This window comes from Hyperolius riggenbachi, chromosome 8 (genome assembly GCF_040937935.1).
Source record: "Hyperolius riggenbachi isolate aHypRig1 chromosome 8, aHypRig1.pri, whole genome shotgun sequence".
NCBI lineage: Eukaryota > Metazoa > Chordata > Amphibia > Anura > Hyperoliidae > Hyperolius > Hyperolius riggenbachi.
In genome coordinates, this window is record NC_090653.1 from 21545719 (window position 1) to 21566056 (window position 20338).

General features: G+C 45.8%; 1 protein-coding gene across 5 annotated transcripts in view; it reads right to left on the bottom strand.

Moving 5' to 3' along the window:
• LOC137528643 (connector enhancer of kinase suppressor of ras 2-like) overlaps window positions 1–20338 on the bottom strand; it is a 563792-nt gene that overhangs the window by 32127 nt on the left and 511327 nt on the right. For all 5 annotated transcript variants that reach the window (XM_068250054.1, XM_068250052.1, XM_068250051.1 and 2 more), the window contains exons 17-19: window positions 18396–18571; window positions 15781–15854; window positions 13350–13421 (exon numbers count right to left, since the gene is read on the bottom strand). In XM_068250054.1, coding sequence (XP_068106155.1) covers window positions 13350–13421; window positions 15781–15854; window positions 18396–18571 — 322 coding nt within the window. The remainder of the gene's footprint in view (window positions 1–13349; window positions 13422–15780; window positions 15855–18395; window positions 18572–20338) is intronic.

Below are 20338 nucleotides of genomic sequence, written 5' to 3' on the forward strand. Positions count from 1 at the left end.
AACTGGAGACATCGGAAGGACTGTTTGGCCAATTAGACAACATGAAATACGGCTTGATACTGCCATCCCTGCCAGGAACGCAATCTATGCAACGGTATTTATGTTTAAACTCAACCTCCAGAATGCAACTGTGGCCTTCACACGACCGAGGGAACGCTTATCTCATCTCATCCCACCGCCGACGCGCTGACACGACTTTCCCGGCATCTGGGCAGCCAGATCGCAAACTTAATTAAACCGAAACGCTTTCTGGAGAGCTGCGCTGTATTTCTGGCGTCTAATTTAATAGTCCCGAACGCGTCTTCGGCTGCTTATTAACGTCTTTTATGTTTTATAATACGAAGTGAAATTACAATTGCCGCCTTTCAGAGATTTACAAAATTAATTTGAAGTCTGCACCAAGATCAGCATCGAAGGAAGATGGAGAGAAACGCCAAACGCACAGCTCAGCTATATACGGAATAGGGATGGTCGATGACATGGTAATAATTTTGAGCGAATAGAAATATATTTTCTGCAGCTTGGAAACGGACCAATCAACTGCAGCAGCTGCAATTTCCAGCTACATAAATGTGCAAAACATTTGCATCAACTCGGCATTGACATCAAATTATTAGCAGTTTATTGATCCATGTTTGCATGGTAAGTATTTAGTTATGCATATGTCTTGCATCTGTTTGATTGCGGAGTGTGTATTTGAGCTGTATAGGTGGTGCACATGAGGTGATAAGTCATTCAGCTGCAGCCCATGTGGTGAACGCCTGCTTTATTCTCTGCTGTCCATATTGAATGTAAGTTACACATTTCTGCCTAGCTGCTGCCAGGGTAAGGACATATGCTTTTAACTTAGGTTAGATAGCGTAAGACATCTGCTTCAGAGAATTACCTCAAGGTTGGTGCAGATGTCTAGTAGATTGTATTTTGCATGCAAACTATAATGGAAGCTAAACTTTCTCCATAAACCAGTATTGCATTGTTTGGATGCTTGGCATGCATTCTTAGTCCAGGAGGGGCGGTGTACGCCACAGCGATTAACCATTCAACTGTAGTATTAGGTTAGGGATGCGCAGCCTTCTACCCGTATTTGTTTTCCATAATTTTGTAACTACCAGGCTAGCAGCTCCCATAGTGCTTTCCTGTTTTGCATGGTAAGTATTTAGTTATGCATAAGTTTTGCATCTGTCTGATTGCTGAGTGTGTATTTGAGCTGTATAGGTGGTGCACATGAGGTGATAAGTCATTCAGCTGCAGCCCATGTGGTGAGCGCCGGCTCTACTCTCTGCTGTTCATTGATAATCACTCACCAAGGCTACTCAAATACTTCTTGCAATTAAGTTTTTATTAAAAAAACAACAACAAAACTCAAAACCTCTTTAACCCAGCTTTTTTTAAAAAAAAAAACCCAAGGTGACATGATGTAGACAAGTGTAATGTACGGTGCTTAGCTAACAAATAACTATGCTGTGTTCCTTTTTTTCTTTCTCTTCCTGAAAGAGTTAAACATCAGGTATGTAAGTGGCAGTTCCTATCTGAGTCAGGACTGGCTCAGACTACAGTGTGACCCTCACTGATAAAAATTACAACTATAAAACACGTTCCTAGCAGAAAATGGCTTCTGAGAGCAGGAAAGAGATACACAGGGTAAATAGTTCATAGATTTTTTAGCTCTGGCATACTTCAATGAATGTGTCATTGAGCAAAAACAGTAAAAACTTAAAAAGTAGATTTAAATATAAAATTAAAACAGTGGAATATCTTAAAAAGTCATTTTTAGGAGAAGGAGGATATATGCAATTATTTATTTCATTAGTTTATTTTCACCTCGGGTGTCCTTTAAGTAATAACACTGAACTTCCCTGCACTAAAACCTTATCAGCAGCCACTAAATGTGCCTCATGCCATAACGGTTTTCAGACAAATCGCAAATTGAAGAAGGCTTTTTGAGTAGTTCTGACATTCACAGGTCCACAAAAAACACAGAGGAGATTGTATCAGAACTGCCTGTCCGCCATTCACACCGCGACCTATCGGAGGCGCTCTACATAAGAAGGACGTTAAAACCTCTGGATGATATAAAAATAGACAGCAATGAATTGGTTTTAATGACATTCCAGCAGAGGAACTGCTGAATAAAGCTGCGGACAGCCAAACACAGAATCGCACGCAGCGAATGGAATGATTTACTAGCGAGAGTGCGGCTCTGATCAGATGGAGCAACAGGGTGGCATTGATTCTGCAGGAGAGCGCGGGGCAGAGGGGGCAGGGAAATACAGCAGCGGGCGCAATGTAACCTTCATCGTAATGGCAGCATCGAGAGAGAAAGAAAAAAAGGAGAGCAGGGGGGGGAGAGAGAGAGGGGAGACACATGAGGGGGGGGATAAAGAAAGAAGTTAACACCGAGGGGGGGGGGGGGGGGAGAGGGGAGAAACGGGGGGGGGGGGCGGATGTGGGACAGAGAGAAGGAAATACAGAGGGGGAGGGGGAGAGAACAGAGAGAAACAGGGAGGGAGGGAGAGAGAGAAAGAAGGAGAGACAGAAAGGAGGAGGGACAGAGAAGGGAGAAAGGGGAGGGGGTGGGGGGGGGGGAGAGAGAGGGAAGGGAGATCCACAGGGAGGGAGAGAAAAGGAAGAAACAAGGGGCGAGAGAGAGAGAAAGAGAGAAGGGGGAGAGAGAGAATGAAAGAAGGTAAGACAGGGTAGGGGAAGGGGAGGGGAGAAACAAGGGTGGGTAAGAAGAGGGGAGAGAGGGGGTGGGGGCAAGAAAATGGGAGAGTGAGAGAGAAAGGGGAGGGGGGTGGGAGATTGAGGGGGAAGAGAGAGTCGATGGGAGAGATGAAGGGGGGAGAGAGAGAAAAAGAGACGGGGGGGGGGGGGGGGAGAGGAAGTAGTAGTATGGATGGAATTCTACCTGATATGATCAAATACTTTCCCCCATAAATACACACTGCAGTATGCACTGATTGATCTGGTCCCATATGCTGGTCACTACTCTGGAGTAAATGACTTTTAACTCCCATCTACTAGAGTGGAGATCACTATGACCCAGCCAACTACAGAGGCAGCTGTATGAGCAGCACATCGGGGAAAATGTTCAACAGCATCCAGAATAAGAGAATCCTGTCTAAGGGCTGGTGCACACCAAAACCCGCTAGCAGATCCGCAAAATGCTAGCAGATTTTTAAACGCTTTTTTTTATTTTTATGAGGCGTTTTGCTAGCGTTTTGCGGATTGCTGCTGCGGTTTTCAGTATAGTAGATTTCATATATTGTTACAGTAAAGCTGTTACTGAACAGCTTCTGTAACAAAAACGCCTGCAAAACCGCTCTGAAGTGCCGTTTTTCAGAGCGGTTTGCGTTTTTCCTATACTTAACATTGAGGCAGAAACGCACCCGCAATCCAAAAAATGCCTCACCCAGGCATTTTTCGTTTCTGCAAAACGCCCCCCGCTCTGGTGTGCACCACCCCATTGAGATACATTGACCAAGCAGATCCGCAGCCGCAAGCGGATCTGAAAACGCCCAAAAAGCCGCTCGGTGTGCACCAGCCCTAAGGGCTGGTGCACACCGAGCGGCTTTTGGGGCGTTTTCAGATCCGCTTGCGGCTGCGGATCTGCTTGGTCAATGTATCTCAATGGGGTGGTGCACACCAGAGCGGCGGGCGTTTTGCAGAAACGAAAAATGCCTGGGTGAGGCATTTTTTGGATTGCGGATGCGTTTCTGCCTCAATGTTAAGTATAGGAAAAACGCAAACCGCTCTGAAAAACGGCACTTCAGAGCGGTTTTGCAGGCTTTTTTGTTACAGAAGCTGTTCAGTAACAGCTTTACTGTAACAATATATGAAATCTACTATACTGAAAACCGCAGCAGCAATCCGCAAAACGCTAGCAAAACGCCTCATAAAAATAAAAAAAAGCGTTTAAAAATCTGCTAGCGTTTTGCGGATCTGCTAGCGGGTTTTGGTGTGCACCAGCCCTAAATCTGGCCATACTATGGTTGATTGATTGCTTCAATATCTTGCAGCTTCTATCCTTTGATTGAATCTACTAGAAATTGATGCAGCAAACAAATTCACAATCGATTTTTGGGCCAAATCGATCAACTTGGTCAATCGTGCTGGAAGGAAGATTCTGCCTGATTGGCAGCGGGTCGGGAGCGCGTCGCTATACCCTGGGGTCTATTATCGAGTGGTGTATTGCGACAATCCAGGAAATTAACTGATTTCACATCTTGCATGGTTTTGCAGGTTTTTACCATTTTATATTGGAACTAGTTGGCCCGTTTTAAAACGGGCTCTAGGTCTCTTTACAGCGGCAGGCACCCGCCAGCCATGCACGTTCCCGCACCCTGCGCGCACCCGTTTGCCGCGCGCACCCGCCCGTCCGGCTCCCTAACCCGTCCTCCTGTCCCAATGGTTGTCTGTGCGCAGTACAGAAAAACCACGAACACATAGACAGGGACAGCAAGGATGACGCAGGGACAGTTTTATTATATAGGATGGACAATTTTTTTACACCTAATAGTGTATGAAGAAATAATTTAAAATATATAGTCAATAGCATTTATTTTTTTATTTTTATTGTGCAACTATCTGAGGTTGGATAATGAGGAGCCTATTTAAGGATAAGTGAACTGAGAGAGATATGGAGGCCGCCATATTTATCTCCATACCTGCCGACCTCTCCACGCAAATTGGCGTGAATGGCTTTGTATGGGGATTTCAGGAGAGCGCGCACGCGCCGATGCACGCGCATCTCTGCTCTGGTGACGGAGCTCTGCTCCACCTTCAGTCCCCCAGCGGGGATCACCGCTCGGAGACAGTTAGACGGCGAAACCGCCTTCTAATAACTAAGTACAGCGCTGTGATCTAAGGCAGCGCTGTACTGGGGACAGGCGTGTGACACGGCTGTCCCACGGGGAACACAGGAGCGACCCGCTGTCATAGGCTGACTGGGGGAGGTAGGGAGGGAAAATTATACAAAAAAAAAAAAGGAAAATTACAAAAATAAAATAAAAAAAAATAAACAAATAAGTAAATGTATTATTTGTTTAAAAAAAAAAAGAATAAAAATGTTTACAAAAAAAATAAATAAATAACATTGGGGGAGCGATCAGACCCCACCAACAGAAAGCTCTGTTGGTGGGGAGAAAAGGAAGGGGGAGTTGGAATTACTTGTGTGCTGAGTTGCTCCTGCAGTGAGGTCTTAAAGCTGCAGTGGACCATTTAGTAAAAAGTGGCCTGGTCACTACAGGGGTTTAATACCGCGGTCCTCAAGTGGTTAAGCAAAACCAGTTGCCTGGCAGCCCTGCTGATCTCTTTGGCTGCAGTAGTGTCTGGATCACACACCTGAAGCAAGCAGCTAATCCAGTTACACTTCAGTCAGAGCACCTGATGCTTGTTCAGAGTCTATGGCTAATGGTGCCTTTACACGGTACAAGGAAAACGTTCGATTTTCCCGTTTATTCGACTAAAACGATAGAATCTAAAAGAACCTTTTCTTTTCGATCAAGAAAAACGATTACCCCGTTTTTCTCAATAAAAATCTGAACGGACATGTTGGAAAAATCTTTATATTCGATCTAATGGAATAATTGAACTAAATTATCTAATCGAATACAAAAAAAAATTCTACCATGAACGGGCACCATAAGAGTATTAGAGGCAGAGGATCAGGAGGACAGCCAGGCAACTAGTATTGTTTAAAAGGAAATAAATATGGCAGCCTCCATATCACTCTCCCTTCAGGTGTGCTTAAGGCCACTTTAAAGAGCAACTGTTAGCCATAATACGCCCTCTCCCAAAGAATACATATATAAGTAGATACATACTTGCTCTGCTTACATAACAGATGTATTGCACTGTCAACGTTTTGATTTTAGTGATTTTTCTACAGTTAAAAAAGAGAAAATCCTTCTTAGCATTTCCCAATTTAACTGTGGCTATTTTGAAGCCAATCCTGATGTCATTTCCACCCTTACTCTCCTCTGCCTGATTTGCCCGCCCTCCACTATAGAAAGGGCATCGTCTCACCATGAGACATATTGGCCAATCAGAGAGGAAGAGAGGTGTGGGAAGGGAAAACAGGAGGGAAAGAGGCTTCAGCCAATCAGGCTGCCTTAGGGGAAAGTAGAGAAGCAAAAAAGGACAACCCAGCTTGCCGTGCAACTTCCTTTGTGTGTACCAAATGTTGTGTGTACCAAATAAGAGTCAGGTAAAGTGGGGAATGATCATTTATCAACAAGAAAGTGATTTTAACTTTTGGATTGCCAGGTTAGCATCCTTATTACTTTTTTACCAGATAAAAAAGTATTGATTTTTGATTTTATGCCCGACAGTTACACTTTAACACTAGGCCTCTTTCTTGCATTGCGTTATCCTTACTCCTTTCTGCACGCAGGGTAATCCAACAGCAATGAAAGTCTGTGGGGCCTAGGACACTAACCGCTTTGTACCCGAAGTGCCTGATTCGCCGACAAGTCACCGGAGCGACTGAATGCATGTAAATCAATGGGCGACGCAGTAAATTTAAATACGTTGGTGGCGCACATATGCGGAAATACGCAAATATGCTTGGGAAGCCGGGAATCCTAGTGACGTACTTCCTGTTCATCAGTGAGTACGTTAGTGGGCGAGCGGCTGCGGCGGAGCGATGAAGGGCCTGAGGGGGGCATATGAGGGGCGGTGCTATGCATATAACCCTGCCGGCGCACTCTGACACAGGGTCATATGAATGTAGTTTTTGGCGTTGCGGCGCGATGTTATGGGAGCAGAGAATTGCACCGCACACTTTGGCCCGGTGTAAAACCGGCCTTCAAGACCTCAGAAGACCACAACCTATTTTTCATCTTGGGTCTGCACTGTATACTACTATTTACATATCCAAGCTGCTCTGCACTGGAAACCACTAAATATCCTGAGGGCCTAAATATAGACACCAGTAAATTGGTCATAATGAGAATCCAGCAGAGGAACTCCGGATAAAGCAGAGGGCGGCCAAACACAGAGAATTGCGGGGACGGCGGCGTGACCATCAATTATTTATTGGCGCAGAGTGCAGCTCTGATCTGACGGAGCAACATGATGTCATCAGTTCTGCAAGACGAGGAATGGGATGGGGACCTCATGGGGCAGAGATGGCAGAGAAATGTATCTGACACCCGCAGGGCAGCAAGATGGAACATGGCTCTTATTGATCCTGCAACATCGAGAGACGCTGGAGACAGAGAGGCTGAATACAGAGCAAAACTAAGAAAAACAAGTCTTAAAGGATATCCAAGGCGACAAATTAAAGGACAACTGTAATGAGAGGGATATGGAGGCTGGCTGCCATATTTATTTCCTTTGAAGCAATACCAGTTGCCTGTAGTTGCTATCCAGATATCTCCCAGTAAAGTTGTGCGGGGGTGGGTGGAGGGGCGGGGTCAATCTTACCTGTCTGACGTCTTCTTCGTCCATCCCTCAACGCCTCCCACGATGCGCTCCACGTGATTACAAACACTTCCTCCTTCAACCCGGAAGGAGGAAGTGTTTGTAATCACGTGACCGCCGCTTGGACCGCATCGTGGGAGGCACCGAGGGACGGACGAAGAAGACGTCAGACAGGTAAGATTGCCCCCCCTCCCCCCGCACAGGTTTACTGGGAGATATCCGGATAAAACTATCCGGATGTCTCCCAGTTCCGGATTTGAGCAGCCCTGCTGCCAGGCAACTGGTATTGATCAGAGGGAAATACATATGGCAGCCTCCATATATCACTCTCACTACAGTTGTCCATTGAATCTAGCTTTACTTACCTAGGGCTTCTTAATGCCCAAATAAGTCATTTATGTCCCGTGCCACAGCTCTGGTATTCTCGGAGTCCCGTTGGCAGCCACTGAATGATCGCTGACCCCAGATGGGTAGGTGCCTTCAGCACGAACGTGCCATGTCACGCGCCCATGCAGTATGCTCCTAATGACGTGGGCGCATTCGCGTGTGGCCGCTCGTCCGAGGTCGCAGATCAGTGGCTGCCAGCGGGACCCAGGAGTAGACTGGAGCTGTGTTAAGGGACAGCCCCAAGTAAGTAAAGATATATTTAATTTGTCATCCTCAGATATCCTTTACAGCAATACTGAAGCAAACAAAAAACAATTAAAAAGTTAACCTCCCTGGCGTTATAATTATTTCCAGATTTATAGGGACTCCGAGGAGTGCCCGAATTTAAAAGAATACACTTCCATGCATGCGCAGACCTGTCACACCCACGCCGACCGTCGTGAGGACGCGATGTGGACGGTGTGATGACGCATTGCGTCATTAACCAGGAAGAGCCGGCCCGACACCAGGCCCGGGTGTCGCTGGTAATGGCGGCCGGCGGAGGCTGAAGGAGAGGAGCCAGGAGGACACAGCGGGACCTCGCCGCCTCGGGTGAGCTGGAATAAGCCCCAGGTAAGTGTATTCTTTTAAATTTGGGCACTCCTCAGTGTCCCTTTAAGGTCTAAAAGCCATAACATTTTTTCACAAGATTTTAGGCTAAAAACAAGAGGAAAAACATAACCCAGAGAGGTCTGCAGCAGCTCCTGCATGAAACTCACTCAGGTACGGGATTACCACCCTGTGCTGCAGCTATCCGTCCCGAGCCTGACTCAGGGTTACCACTAAGGAGGTTAAGATATTTACCTATGGAGAGGGAAGTCTCCGACTCTCATGGGCGCGGGCGCCTGAGCACTTCTCTGTATGGCACAGTACTCAACCTGATGAAGCGGTTCACAGCGCGAAATGCATTGTCATTTTGAAGTGCCCAATAAAAGTTTCTTTTTACACAAAACTGAGGGGCTACTGTTTAAGGTAGCACCATTTTATTATTTTTTATTATTATTTATAGATATAAATAACTGTTACTATTATATACCCTACGGGCATACACTTTGCTACTGGAGTACTCCTGAGCGCCTCCTATCTCCTTCCTGTCTACGTACTTCCCCTGATTAGGGATCACCACCTTTCTAGGTGGTTCTTTTTAAGGAGCTGCGACCACCACCACACTGACACAAGGCGGAGTGGCAGCTTGGAGCGGTTGCCTCGTGTAACCCAGCCTTGTGAGTATACTTGTCTTTTTAGCTAAACATCTACAGTGTGTTGCAAAAGTATTCGGCCCCCTTGAAGTTTTCCACATTTTGTCACATTACTGCCACAAATGTGAATCAATTTTATTGGAATTCCATATGAAAAACCAATACAAAGTGGTGTACACGTGAGCAGTGGAACGAAAATCATACATGATTCCAAACATTTTTTACAAATAAATAACTGCAAAGTGGGGTGAGCGTAATTATTCGGCCCCCTGAGTCAATACTTTGTAGAACCACCTTTTGCTGCAATTACAGCTGCCAGTCTTTTAGGGTATGTCTCTACCAGCTCTGCACATCTAGAGACTGAAATCCTTGCCCATTATTTTTGCAAAACAGCTCCAGCTCAGTCAGATTAGATGGACAGCGTTTGTGAACAGCAGTTTTCAGATCTTGCCACAGATTTTCGATTGGATTTAGATCTGGACTTTGACTGGGCTATTCTAACACATGGATATGTTTTAAACCATTCCATTGTTGCCCTGGCTTTATGTTTAGGGTCATTGCCCTGCTGGAAGGTGAACCTCCGCCCCAGTCTCAAGTCTTTTGCAGACTCCAAGAGGTTTTCTTCTAAGAATGCCCTGTATTTGGCTTCATCCATCTTCCCATCAACTCTGACCAGCTTCCCTGTCCCTGCTGAAGAGAAGCACCCCCAGAGCATGATGCTGCCACCACCATATTTGACAGTGGGGTTGGTGTGTTCAGAGTAATGTGCAGTGTTAGTTTTCTGCCACACATAGCGTTTTGCATTTTTGCCAAAAAGTTCAGTTTTGGTCTCATCTGACTAGAGCACCTTCTTCCACATGGTTGCTGTGTCCCCCACATGGCTTGTGGCAAACTGCAAACGGGACTTCTTATGCTTTTATGTTAACAATGGCTTTCTTCTTGCCACTCTTCCATAAAGGCCAATTTTGTACAGTGCATGACTAATAGTTGTCCTATGGACAGAGTCTCCCACCTGAGCTGTAGATCTCTGCAGCTCGTCCAGAGTCACCATGGGCCTCTTGACTGCATTTCTGATCAGCACTCTCCTTGTTCGGCCTGTGAGTTTAGGTGGATGGCCTTGTCTTGGTAGGTTTACAGTTGTGCCATACTCCTTCCATTTCTGAATGATCGCTTGAACAGTGCTCTGTGGGATGCTCAAGGCTTTGGAAATCTTTTTGTAGCCTAAGCCTGCTTTAAATTTCTCAATAACTTTATCCCTGACCTGTCTGGGGTGTTCTTTGGACTTCATGGTGTTGTTGCTCCCAATATTCTCTTAGACAACCTCTGAGGTCGTCACAGAGCAGCTGTATTTTTTACTGACATTAGATTACACACAGGTGCACTCTATTTAGTCATTAGCACTCATCAGGCAATGTCTATGGGCAACTGACTGCACTCAGACCAAAGGGGGCTGAATAATTACGCACACCCCACTTTGCAGTTATTTATTTGTAAAAAATGTTTGGAATCATGTATGATTTTCATTCCACTTCTCACGTGTACACCACTTTGTATTGGTCTTTCACGTGGAATTCCAATAAAATTGATTCATGTTTGTGGCAGTAATGTGACAAAATGTGGAAAACTTCAAGGGGGCCGAATACTTTTGCAAGCCACTGTATATGCTCACTCACCGATAATACACCAGATTGGGCTCCTGGTGTCCTCCCGTCCCTTTTTCTATCCTCCAAACTTCCATCCGGGAGATTACTAGTAATTTATATCAAACAAGCTGCGTGCAGGGATTATTTTGATGAAGTAGTCTCCCTTGGGAACAGTCCAACACTTGGAAAGAGATTTATATACACTTATCTACGTGTATTCACAGAGACTTATATTTGTATTGAATACCTCGGAAGAAGAGACCTTCAAGGTTGTGAAACGCACGTCAGGCTGCACTAGGAAAACAATTGTCTTCTACAGTTATGTTGTACAATTGTTTTTTTATATATATCTGTTCTGTAATCTGTTTTTCATGGAATATTAACCACTTGAGGACCGCGGTGTTAAACCCGCTAAAGACTAGGCCATTTTTCTTGAAATTGGCCACTGCAGGTTTGAGGACTCGCTGCAGGGCCGCACAACACAGCACACAAGTGATTCCCCCCCCCCCCTTTTTTCTCCCCACCAACAGAGCTCTCTGTTGGTGGGGTCTGTTGGTGGGGTCTGATGCCCACACCCCTGTGTTTATTTATTTTAAATAACTATTTATTTTATTATATTTATAATATATTTATGTACTTTTTTTTTTTGCTCTTTCCCTCCCTCCCTTCCTCTGCCAGCCAATCAGCGTGATCGGCTGTTATAGGCTTCAGCCTAGGACAGCAGATCACTTCCGCACTAACAGAGGGGACAGTCGTGTCACACGGCAGTCCCCAGTACAACGCTGCTGCAGATCGCAGCACTGTACTGCATAATTAGACGGCGATTGCTGCTGGGAGACTGAAGGCGGAGCTCTGCCTACCAAGCAGGAGATGCACGCAGCCTGCGTGTGATCTCCTGCTAGCCCCATAGAGAGCCATTCAGAGCGGTACTGAGGCTGCCGCCGCGTTCACACCAATTGGCGTGGAGCGGTCGGCAAGTAGTTAAACATTACGCTTTATACAAATATTTCTTGTGCGCAAGTGAAACCCTCATTGGTTGGAATTTGTGCTATTGATACTTATGAGCAGAGGTGAGGAGGATTTCTCATACAGCCATAATGGCCCTTTCTCGGTGTCCTTCTCCCAGCGCTGTCCCCAGTTTCCCAATTTGCCATCTCTGGGAGCCCTTGTAAGGCTTCAGAAGCACTTGTGTACCTGACCGGTACATTTGCAGTTAGTACTCAGGAACACAGTTGGTCGAATACCTGCAATGGGGATGCCAGTGGTAGAACGAGGACACAAAGAGAGGACTATGGGATCCAGAGCCTTCCCTTTACATAGGTGAGTATCTAACTTTTTTTCTTTGTTCACTTCAATATTGCAAACCTGAGGAAGAAAGTACGCTTATAGTATAATGAATTGTATGTGTAGTACAGGGAAGAAATAGAACATTAGTAGCAAAGGGAAGAGTCTGGTATTGTTTCCAGTACAGGAAGAGTTAAGAAACATCAGTTGTTATTTATGCAAAAGAGCTTCTCTGAGCTAGTTGACCAACTTGGTCAAACTTATTCCTGTTTTCTGAAGAGCTCAGACAGTCAAGAAACAGTGAGAGACACCTTGAGATAAGGTTTTACTGCAGGAAAATGACTAGTCCGACACAGGAAAATATGGTCGCCGCTACGGGGTGCTGTTGATGAACAAAATTCGGGTCAAACTCAGCCCCCTCGGATCACTGTCACGGACTAAGTCCAACACTGACTGCCACTGACTCCAAACTTTGATTGCTGTGCAACATTATTGAGATAGTTGGGCTCATAACTAGGGTTAGCTGTTGCAGGATCTAGTCCGGTATGGCATCACCCTATGTGGCTGAAAGTGTCGATAGCCACTGGCACCACGGAATTACGGTGGCACGCATGCAATGGGAGGAGTAACAATGTGCACACTGGCACCAGCAGGAGGAAGAAACAACACCCATAATGCATTGTTTCTGGAGAACAGAAGGTGGAAAGTAGAAATCGTACCATTCCACTCACATCACAAGGATCTAATTTATGGAGGACCAGAACCACAAATATTTTTTGTAAAAGTCCAACAATGATCCCAATAAGTTCACCATCCCCCCTACCCCCGCTCTTCCCCAAGTAGAAAGACTATGCCAAGCACTATTTACCTGCGTAAACGCTGCAGTACTGGCCACAAAGAGTTAATCTTTCCTCAGTAGCACAGAGGAGGTGGGCAGGGCCAGCTCTGTGTTCACAGTAAGCACCTGGCTGGTCTCCCCACCCACTTCCTCTCTGACTTCCCTTCTGTAATGAGACTGGGGAGGGGTTTTAAACAGTTCAAAGTACTGCTGTTGATTGAAAGCAAGTAGCATCTGACATTTACACAAGTAGTCAGTTTTGCAAACAGCCCAAAAGAACAGCTAATAAAAAATGAGCAATGTAAAAATGCAACTTTTTCAAATACAACTCAAAGAAAAATTCAGAACATATTTTTGCTTGTTTTCTTTGACGGTTTCCCGTCAGACGAAGCTTGGAACAGACTTCAGTGGACAAGCTGTTGCCAAGAAAGCATCTAACAAGCCTGACCGGCGCGCTTGAGCACGCGGCGCCGACAACAAACGCAGATCAATTAGCAGCAGCTTCAAACGCAGCATTTCCCTTCTTCATCTTACCTATTCATTTCCTCCAGACAGTCCGTGGCAAAAAAGAAGCTCTTAATTTTCGGATGACACGCTTTGAAGGCGCTGGAAAAGAAAACACACAAAACACGCTTTATTCTCCTTTCGCTTCAAAGGCAACTTTCTTCAGTGACGGCTAATTACAAGCTCGGGAAATGTTCATTTATTTTTACTTATTTGTTTTGTTATTTATTTATTAATTTTCTTGTAGAGTCCTTTCACTGCCCCATCAAATATGTAAACAACAAAATGTCAGAGAACCGGTAGGGCTCGTTGTCACGGTGCCCCCTCTCATTGTCCTGCTGCTAAACTCCATCTCGTTAGCCTCTAGGGAGTCATTAGGAATGAGAATAATTAGCCAAAATGCAAATTAAGTATGAGATCATGCAGCAACCCCCTCCCCCACACACATATACAGACGTTTTCCAAAAAGTTGGGACATAAGTTTAAAACAACTCTGTAATGGAAAACACTGCATGGGCGGGTGGGTCTGAGGAGATCGATGGGGGGAGGGGTTGGTTAGGGTTAAGCATCAGAGGGGGGGGGGGGGCAGTTTGGGTTAGGCTGGGTGGGGGGGGGATCGGTTAGGGTTAGGTATGGGGGAGGTCGGTCAGGGTTTGACATTGGTGGGGTAAGCAGTTAGGCATCGGTGGGGGGGGTTGTTTAGAGTTAGGCGCCAGTGGGGGTGGTCAGTTAGGGTTAAGTATTGGTGGTTAGGGATCGGTGAGGGGGTCGGTTAGGATTAGGCATCATAGTAGGGTAGGTTAGAGTTAGGGATTGGTAGGTGTAAGCAGTTATGGTTAGGCATCGATGGGGGGTTGGTTAGAATTAGGCATCATGATAGGGTAGGTTAGAGTTAGGCATTGGTAGGGGTAAGTAGTTATGGTTAGCCATTGAAGGAGTGTTGGTTAGGATTAGGCATCATGGTAGGGTAGGTTAGAGTTAGGCACTGGTGGGGGTAAGCAGTTATGGTTAAGCATCCATGTGGGGTCGGTTAGGATTAGGCATCATGGTAGGGTAGGTTAGAGTTAGGCATTGGTAGGGGTAAGCAGTTATGGTTAGACATCCATGTGGGGTCGGCTAGGATTAGGCATCATGGTAGGGTAGGTTAGGCACTGGTGGGGGTAAGCAGTTATGGTTAGGCATCCATGTGGGGTTGGTTAGGATTAGGCATCATGGTAGGGTAGGTTAGAGTTAGGCACTGGTGGGGGTAAGCAGTTATGGTTAGGCATCCATGTGGGGTCGGTTAGGATTAGGCATCATGGTAGCGTAGGTTAGATTTAGGCACTGGTGGGGGTAAGCAGTTATGGTTAGGCATCCATGTGGAGTCGGTTAGGATTAGGCATCATGGTAGGGTAGATTAGAGTTAGGCACTGGTGGGGGTAAGCAGTTATGGTTAGGCATCCATGTGGGGTTGGTTAGGATTAGGCATCATGGTGGGTAGATTAGAGTTGGGCATTGGTGGTGGTGGAGGTGGGGCAGTTAGGGTTAAGCATCGAATGGGGGATAGGTTTGGAATAGGCATCCGTAGAGCGAGGGCTCTTGTGAAAATAGGGTCAGGTTTAGCGACAGTAATTATAAAATCTACTATTAGAACTACCATTGCCCAATAGTAGTATATCAGTAATCTTACCGATATTCTACTAGTGGCTATTTCTGGTGCCCAAATTTCCACAATGCCTATTCTGTATGTACACGGGGGAGAAGGGCACAAGAGCTACATAATATCAATAACTGGGGGGCACAATCACAACTTAATGCTGGTAGCCTGGTCTGAGTTGGGTGGGGAGGCTCCCGTGGTTCCTAGTTCCACGTCTAGTTCCAAAATTGCATGCAGAAGGTCGGTGGAACCATCACACTTCACATGGAGTGAAGACACTGCTGAGCAGAGGCGTAGCAATAGGGGTTGCAGAGGTTGCAACCGCATCGGGGCCCTGAAGGGCCCTCCCTCAACTACAGTATTAGCTCTCTATTGGTCCTGTGCTCATAATAATCACTTCTATAGATACTTCGAATAGTGGTAATCAATAACAAACTGTTCCCCATCCCCTTCTTGCACCTCTGACACTGTAGTTGCCATTGGCAGGTTTTGGTGCGCCGTATAAATTGTTATGTATAGAGTGCTTGGGAGGCCCCAATGTAAAACTTGCATCGGTGTCCACAACTCCTTAGCTACGCCGCTGCTGCTGACACTCTCCCCACCTGGAGGCGTCACTGATATAACACCGCGTCAGACGATGTGTAATCTCATTTAGAAGATGACAGCGCGAGGCGGATCTTTGCCGTGACATTATATAGAGCTGTATCTGTAATCAGTGTCACCTCATGATAATAATTATCTCTCCTGTAATTACACAATTTGTCCCGCTCCCCGCCGAGTGACATCGCCGCGCCCGGCTGCCTTCGGGTGATTAAAGCCACTCACTGTTTCCGCCGGCACTCGATGGCGCGATCTATCCGGAACTCCGGCAAGCTGATGAATCCTTCCGCCTTCTCATCCTGTAAACACGGGAAACAAAGTCACCATCAGACGAAACTGGAAGTCTCTTACCAAAGAGCAAGACAGGAGCTACCTCAGGCCTCTTATACACTACACACGATTCCGATTTTTTATACAATCCGATTTTGATTGAACGTAGCAGCATGCAGTCATTTTTTTTAATCAGAATTAAAACTCGGATCGTATAAAAAAAAAGTCAGGATCGCACGTAGTGTGCAAGAGACCTAAAGGTGTTCATTAACGGTACAATTTTCCCTTAAGATTCGATCTTTCGACGCAATTTGAATGATCATAAGTAAATAAAAGGAAATTATCGATTGTTCCCATTAATGGAACGATTTAAGAAGGTTTTACATTCCAATTCGATCCAAAAATCCAACTTTCGGATTCGACAACTTTTCCTGAATCACACCAGAAACAAGCATGCAGCTAATCTTGCCACCCTTCACATGTAAAATGGCTTTTCAGGCTAGTTTGCGCGTGACCGGTGTGATGTTTCGCACGCACCGCTCAGTGCTAACCTTTGTGCATGCAAACGCTTGCGCGCATATTAGCCTGTGAAGCGGACGTTTTCGCGTCCTAAGTGCCTTTTCACTAGCGTGCTAACGCTTAGCACCCTTTAGTGAATCAAGGCCTTAGAGTAGTAAATTAAATTTTAGTTTTACAGACTATAATTGCACTTTAACCACTTCAGCCTACGGTGTTGTTCACCTTATGCATCCGAGCAACTTTCACCTCCCATTCATTCGCCAATACCTTTATCACTACTTATCACAATTTATTGATCTATATCTTTTTTTTTTCCGCCACTAATTAGGCTTTCTTTGGGTGATACATTTTACTAAGAATTATTTTTTTTCTAAATGTTTTAACAGGAAGATTAAGAAAGAAATGGAAAAAAATCATTATTTCTCAGTTTTTGGCCATTATAGTTTGACATTAATACAGGCTACTGTAATTAAATCCCATGTATTTTATTTGCCCATCTGCGGGGGACTTAGATCGGTGAATGCGAACTATATTACCATTTACTGATCGGTGGGCTAATGGCAGACAGCGGGAGCGCGCGCGCCTCAGGCAGCAGGAGCTGTACAGTCTATCTGGACCGATATATCCATCCAGCTAGACTTAAAAGGAACCTGAAGCGAGTAAAATTATTTCAAATAAACACATGACGTAGCTGCAAATGACTATTACATACTGACCTCACTGTCAGTTCCTCTCAGAAGCTCACCCTTTTCTTCTTACAGTGATCTGACAAGATTTTGTCAGAACTGAAATATAGCAGTTGCTGTCAGTTATATATCAGCAGCTGTCAGTTACAACTGAATGTGCAAGGTAATGTCCATGTTTCTCTATGGCTCAAGTGGGTGATATTACAGTTTAACAGTGTGCTGGCCAGGAAGCTGTTATGGGGTAATGGTCATTTTTATAATGGAGGATGGAGAAATCCATCGATCACGGCGGACAAATGGGATGCAGGAGAGGAGACAGAGATTGAGGAGTAGACTACACAGTAGGTAAGTATGACTTGTGTATGCTTATTTTGACTTTTTATATTCAGGTTCTCTTTAAGCCTAATAAAAAAAACAAAAAACAAAAACAGTTTTACTCACCTGGGGCTTCTACCAGCCCCCTGCAGCTGTCCCATGCCCTCGCAGTCACGCTCGGATCCTCCTGTCCCCTGCCGCCAGCTACTTTCGATTTCGGCCGACAGGCTCACTGCGCCTGCGCACTGGCCACGCGTCTCCTTCTTCGTGTTCCCATCTACAATAGCGCTATTGTAGACGGGAACGCAGGTACGCAAACAATACTCTGTGTCGCCAGGCCTGACGGCAAATCGAAAGTAGCTGGCGGTGGGGACCGGAGGATCAGTGATTAACTGCGAGGGCACCGGACAGCTGCAGGTGAGTAAAAATGATTTTTTTATTTTACTAGGCTTGTGTCTCTTTAAGCACCTGCTCCAAATCCACTGTCCTCACGCACTGTGCTGCTGCCACGTGATTTGCTGATTAGATCACAGGAATATGCAACTATATGGCTGTACATACCGTAATCAAGGGTCTAGTTAGTTTATATAACTGGCAGAGTTCTCATTGTTCAAGCTCGTTAAAAACGTTAAAACTTTGCAGCAAAGCGATACAACTGTAACATCTCTCACTTTCCAGGAGGTGCAAAATCTTTAAAATGTGTTCATTAGTAAAATTAGGACACTTTTTGGGGGTAATCGGTATTTTAGCTTCATGGCACCTTCTGAAGAAAATATACATTTCTGTGTAGCCATTATTGACAGTCAATAAGATAATAATTCCAGCTTGCATGCATATTGAATACAAATTGTATGCAGATTGGAAAGAGACACACTTTCTGCTGATCTTGATTGTCCCAATTTCAAGGTGCATACAATCTGCATTAAATTTGCATGCAAGATAGATTTATTAACATCACATTGACCATCTCTGCTAGCGGTCATAGATTTTATAACGGTCAAATCCGTAAACGTTTGGATATGGGCGGGGCCTGGGCTCGGCCGTACTCACGTTTTGGTTGGTGTACCAGTAGAGGGAGGAGTCTTTCAGGATGAACCAATACTTCTTCCACTTCTGGGTGAAATAACCTTTGGCATCTTTCTTCTTCCAGAGCCATCCCTCGCAGTCGCCGTGGCCGAGGTCTTTACAGGAAATTCTGCGACGACTCCCGCTGGTCAGCGAGCCCCCTGCAGCAAGGGAGAGGAACTGCACTCAATCTCGGGCAGAATTCATCAATATCGACATATTAAATAGTGCCTAAAGGTGGCCATACATTAGAACGAATATGGGCAGATTCGACCAAGAGACAAATTTATCTCTAATCGAATCTGCCCATACACTACAGGCCGATTCCCGTCCGATTTCAGCATGAAATCATCAGGTAATCGGCTGAGCCGCCGCATCCCCTCGCCACTACCGCCACAATGTATAAATGTATGTAGTGTAGTGCATTTATACATTACCTGTCCTGTAGCAGCTCGCCGGGTCCATCCGTCCATCTCGCCGGGTAAACCGCATACACCCTAGCGGCGCATGGTGTCTGACGTCAGCCGCTATGCGCCTTCGTGACGCCAGACATAGCGCCGCCGGCGTGTATGCGGAACCCGGCGAGATGGATGGAAACCGCGTGGAGGCCGACACCGGATAGGTAATGTATAAATGCAAACACACTGCATACATTCATACATTGCGGCGGCAGCAGCGGAGTTTCGTCGTCTCGTTGTTTGCTCGCAAATTTGGCCGCCGTACCGCCACGCACCCGACCAACCAACTTCGGCCCGACATTTTCCAACATGCGCAATCTACCGTGCAGCCAATTTTTGTCCCCAAATTGGTCACTTTGTCGGTCGGGCATGCACTTGTCAGCACCAATTTTCATCCCATTCAATTATAAAACTCGAATTGGATGGTTGATTGGTTGGTTGGTTGGTCGCCTAGTGTATGGCCCCCTTTACAGACTTTATAAATGGACTACATATGGCTCTGTCAAATCCCACATCACTGATCTGTTCCCTTCAGTCTCTGCACCAGAGGAGCTTACACTCTAATGCCCTGTCCACAGTCACATACTATTATTATAATACATTTATATAGCTCTGACATATTCCACAGCGCTGTACAGAGATCACTGATCCATTCCCATGAGTCTCTGCACCAGAGGAGCTTACACTCTAATCCTGTCCTCACCCCAGTCACACACTACTATTCTTATACATTTATATAGCTCTGACATATTCCACAGTGCTGTACAGAGATCACTGATCCATTCCCATCATCAGTCTCTGCACCAGAGGAGCTTACACTCTAATGTCCTCACCACAGTCACACACTATTATTATTATACATTTATATAGCTCTGACATATTCCACAGCACTGTACAGAGATCACTGATCCATTCCCATCATCAGTCTCTGCACCAGAGGAGCTTACACTCTAATGTCCTCACCACAGTCACACACTATTATCAGACATACCTACCAGTGTATGTTTGCATGCTACGCGGAGGCTGTAGCAGCAGGAGAAGCCACCTACACATACAGACACACAAGGGACACAGTTCCTGGCAGATCCCTGCTGGCAGTTACAGTGAGATCCTCAGTGCTACAAGACCGCAGTGCTCACAGATAAGCACTGGGCTGCTGACTGAATGCAGAAACTAGCTGGAGATAGATTACAAAAGAGCTACTAGAAGGTTTTTATGAAACCGGCTGTTTTCTTGCAGCTTTGCATTTCCTTCTCCCCACAGAAAAGGGAAGGAGATGTTGTGCAGAGCTGGTACAGAAGTGTCACAAGCGTGGTGACAGCCCCATGGTCACTCTTCCTGGCAGAGCAAGGCTCCGGCAAAAACGCTTTCTCTTCCAGCCCTGCATAGAGTGCTGCCTGCAGGGCTGGATTTGTACTTTTTACCGCCCAAGGCCGACTATTACCAGCCGCCCCAACCGAAACTGTATCC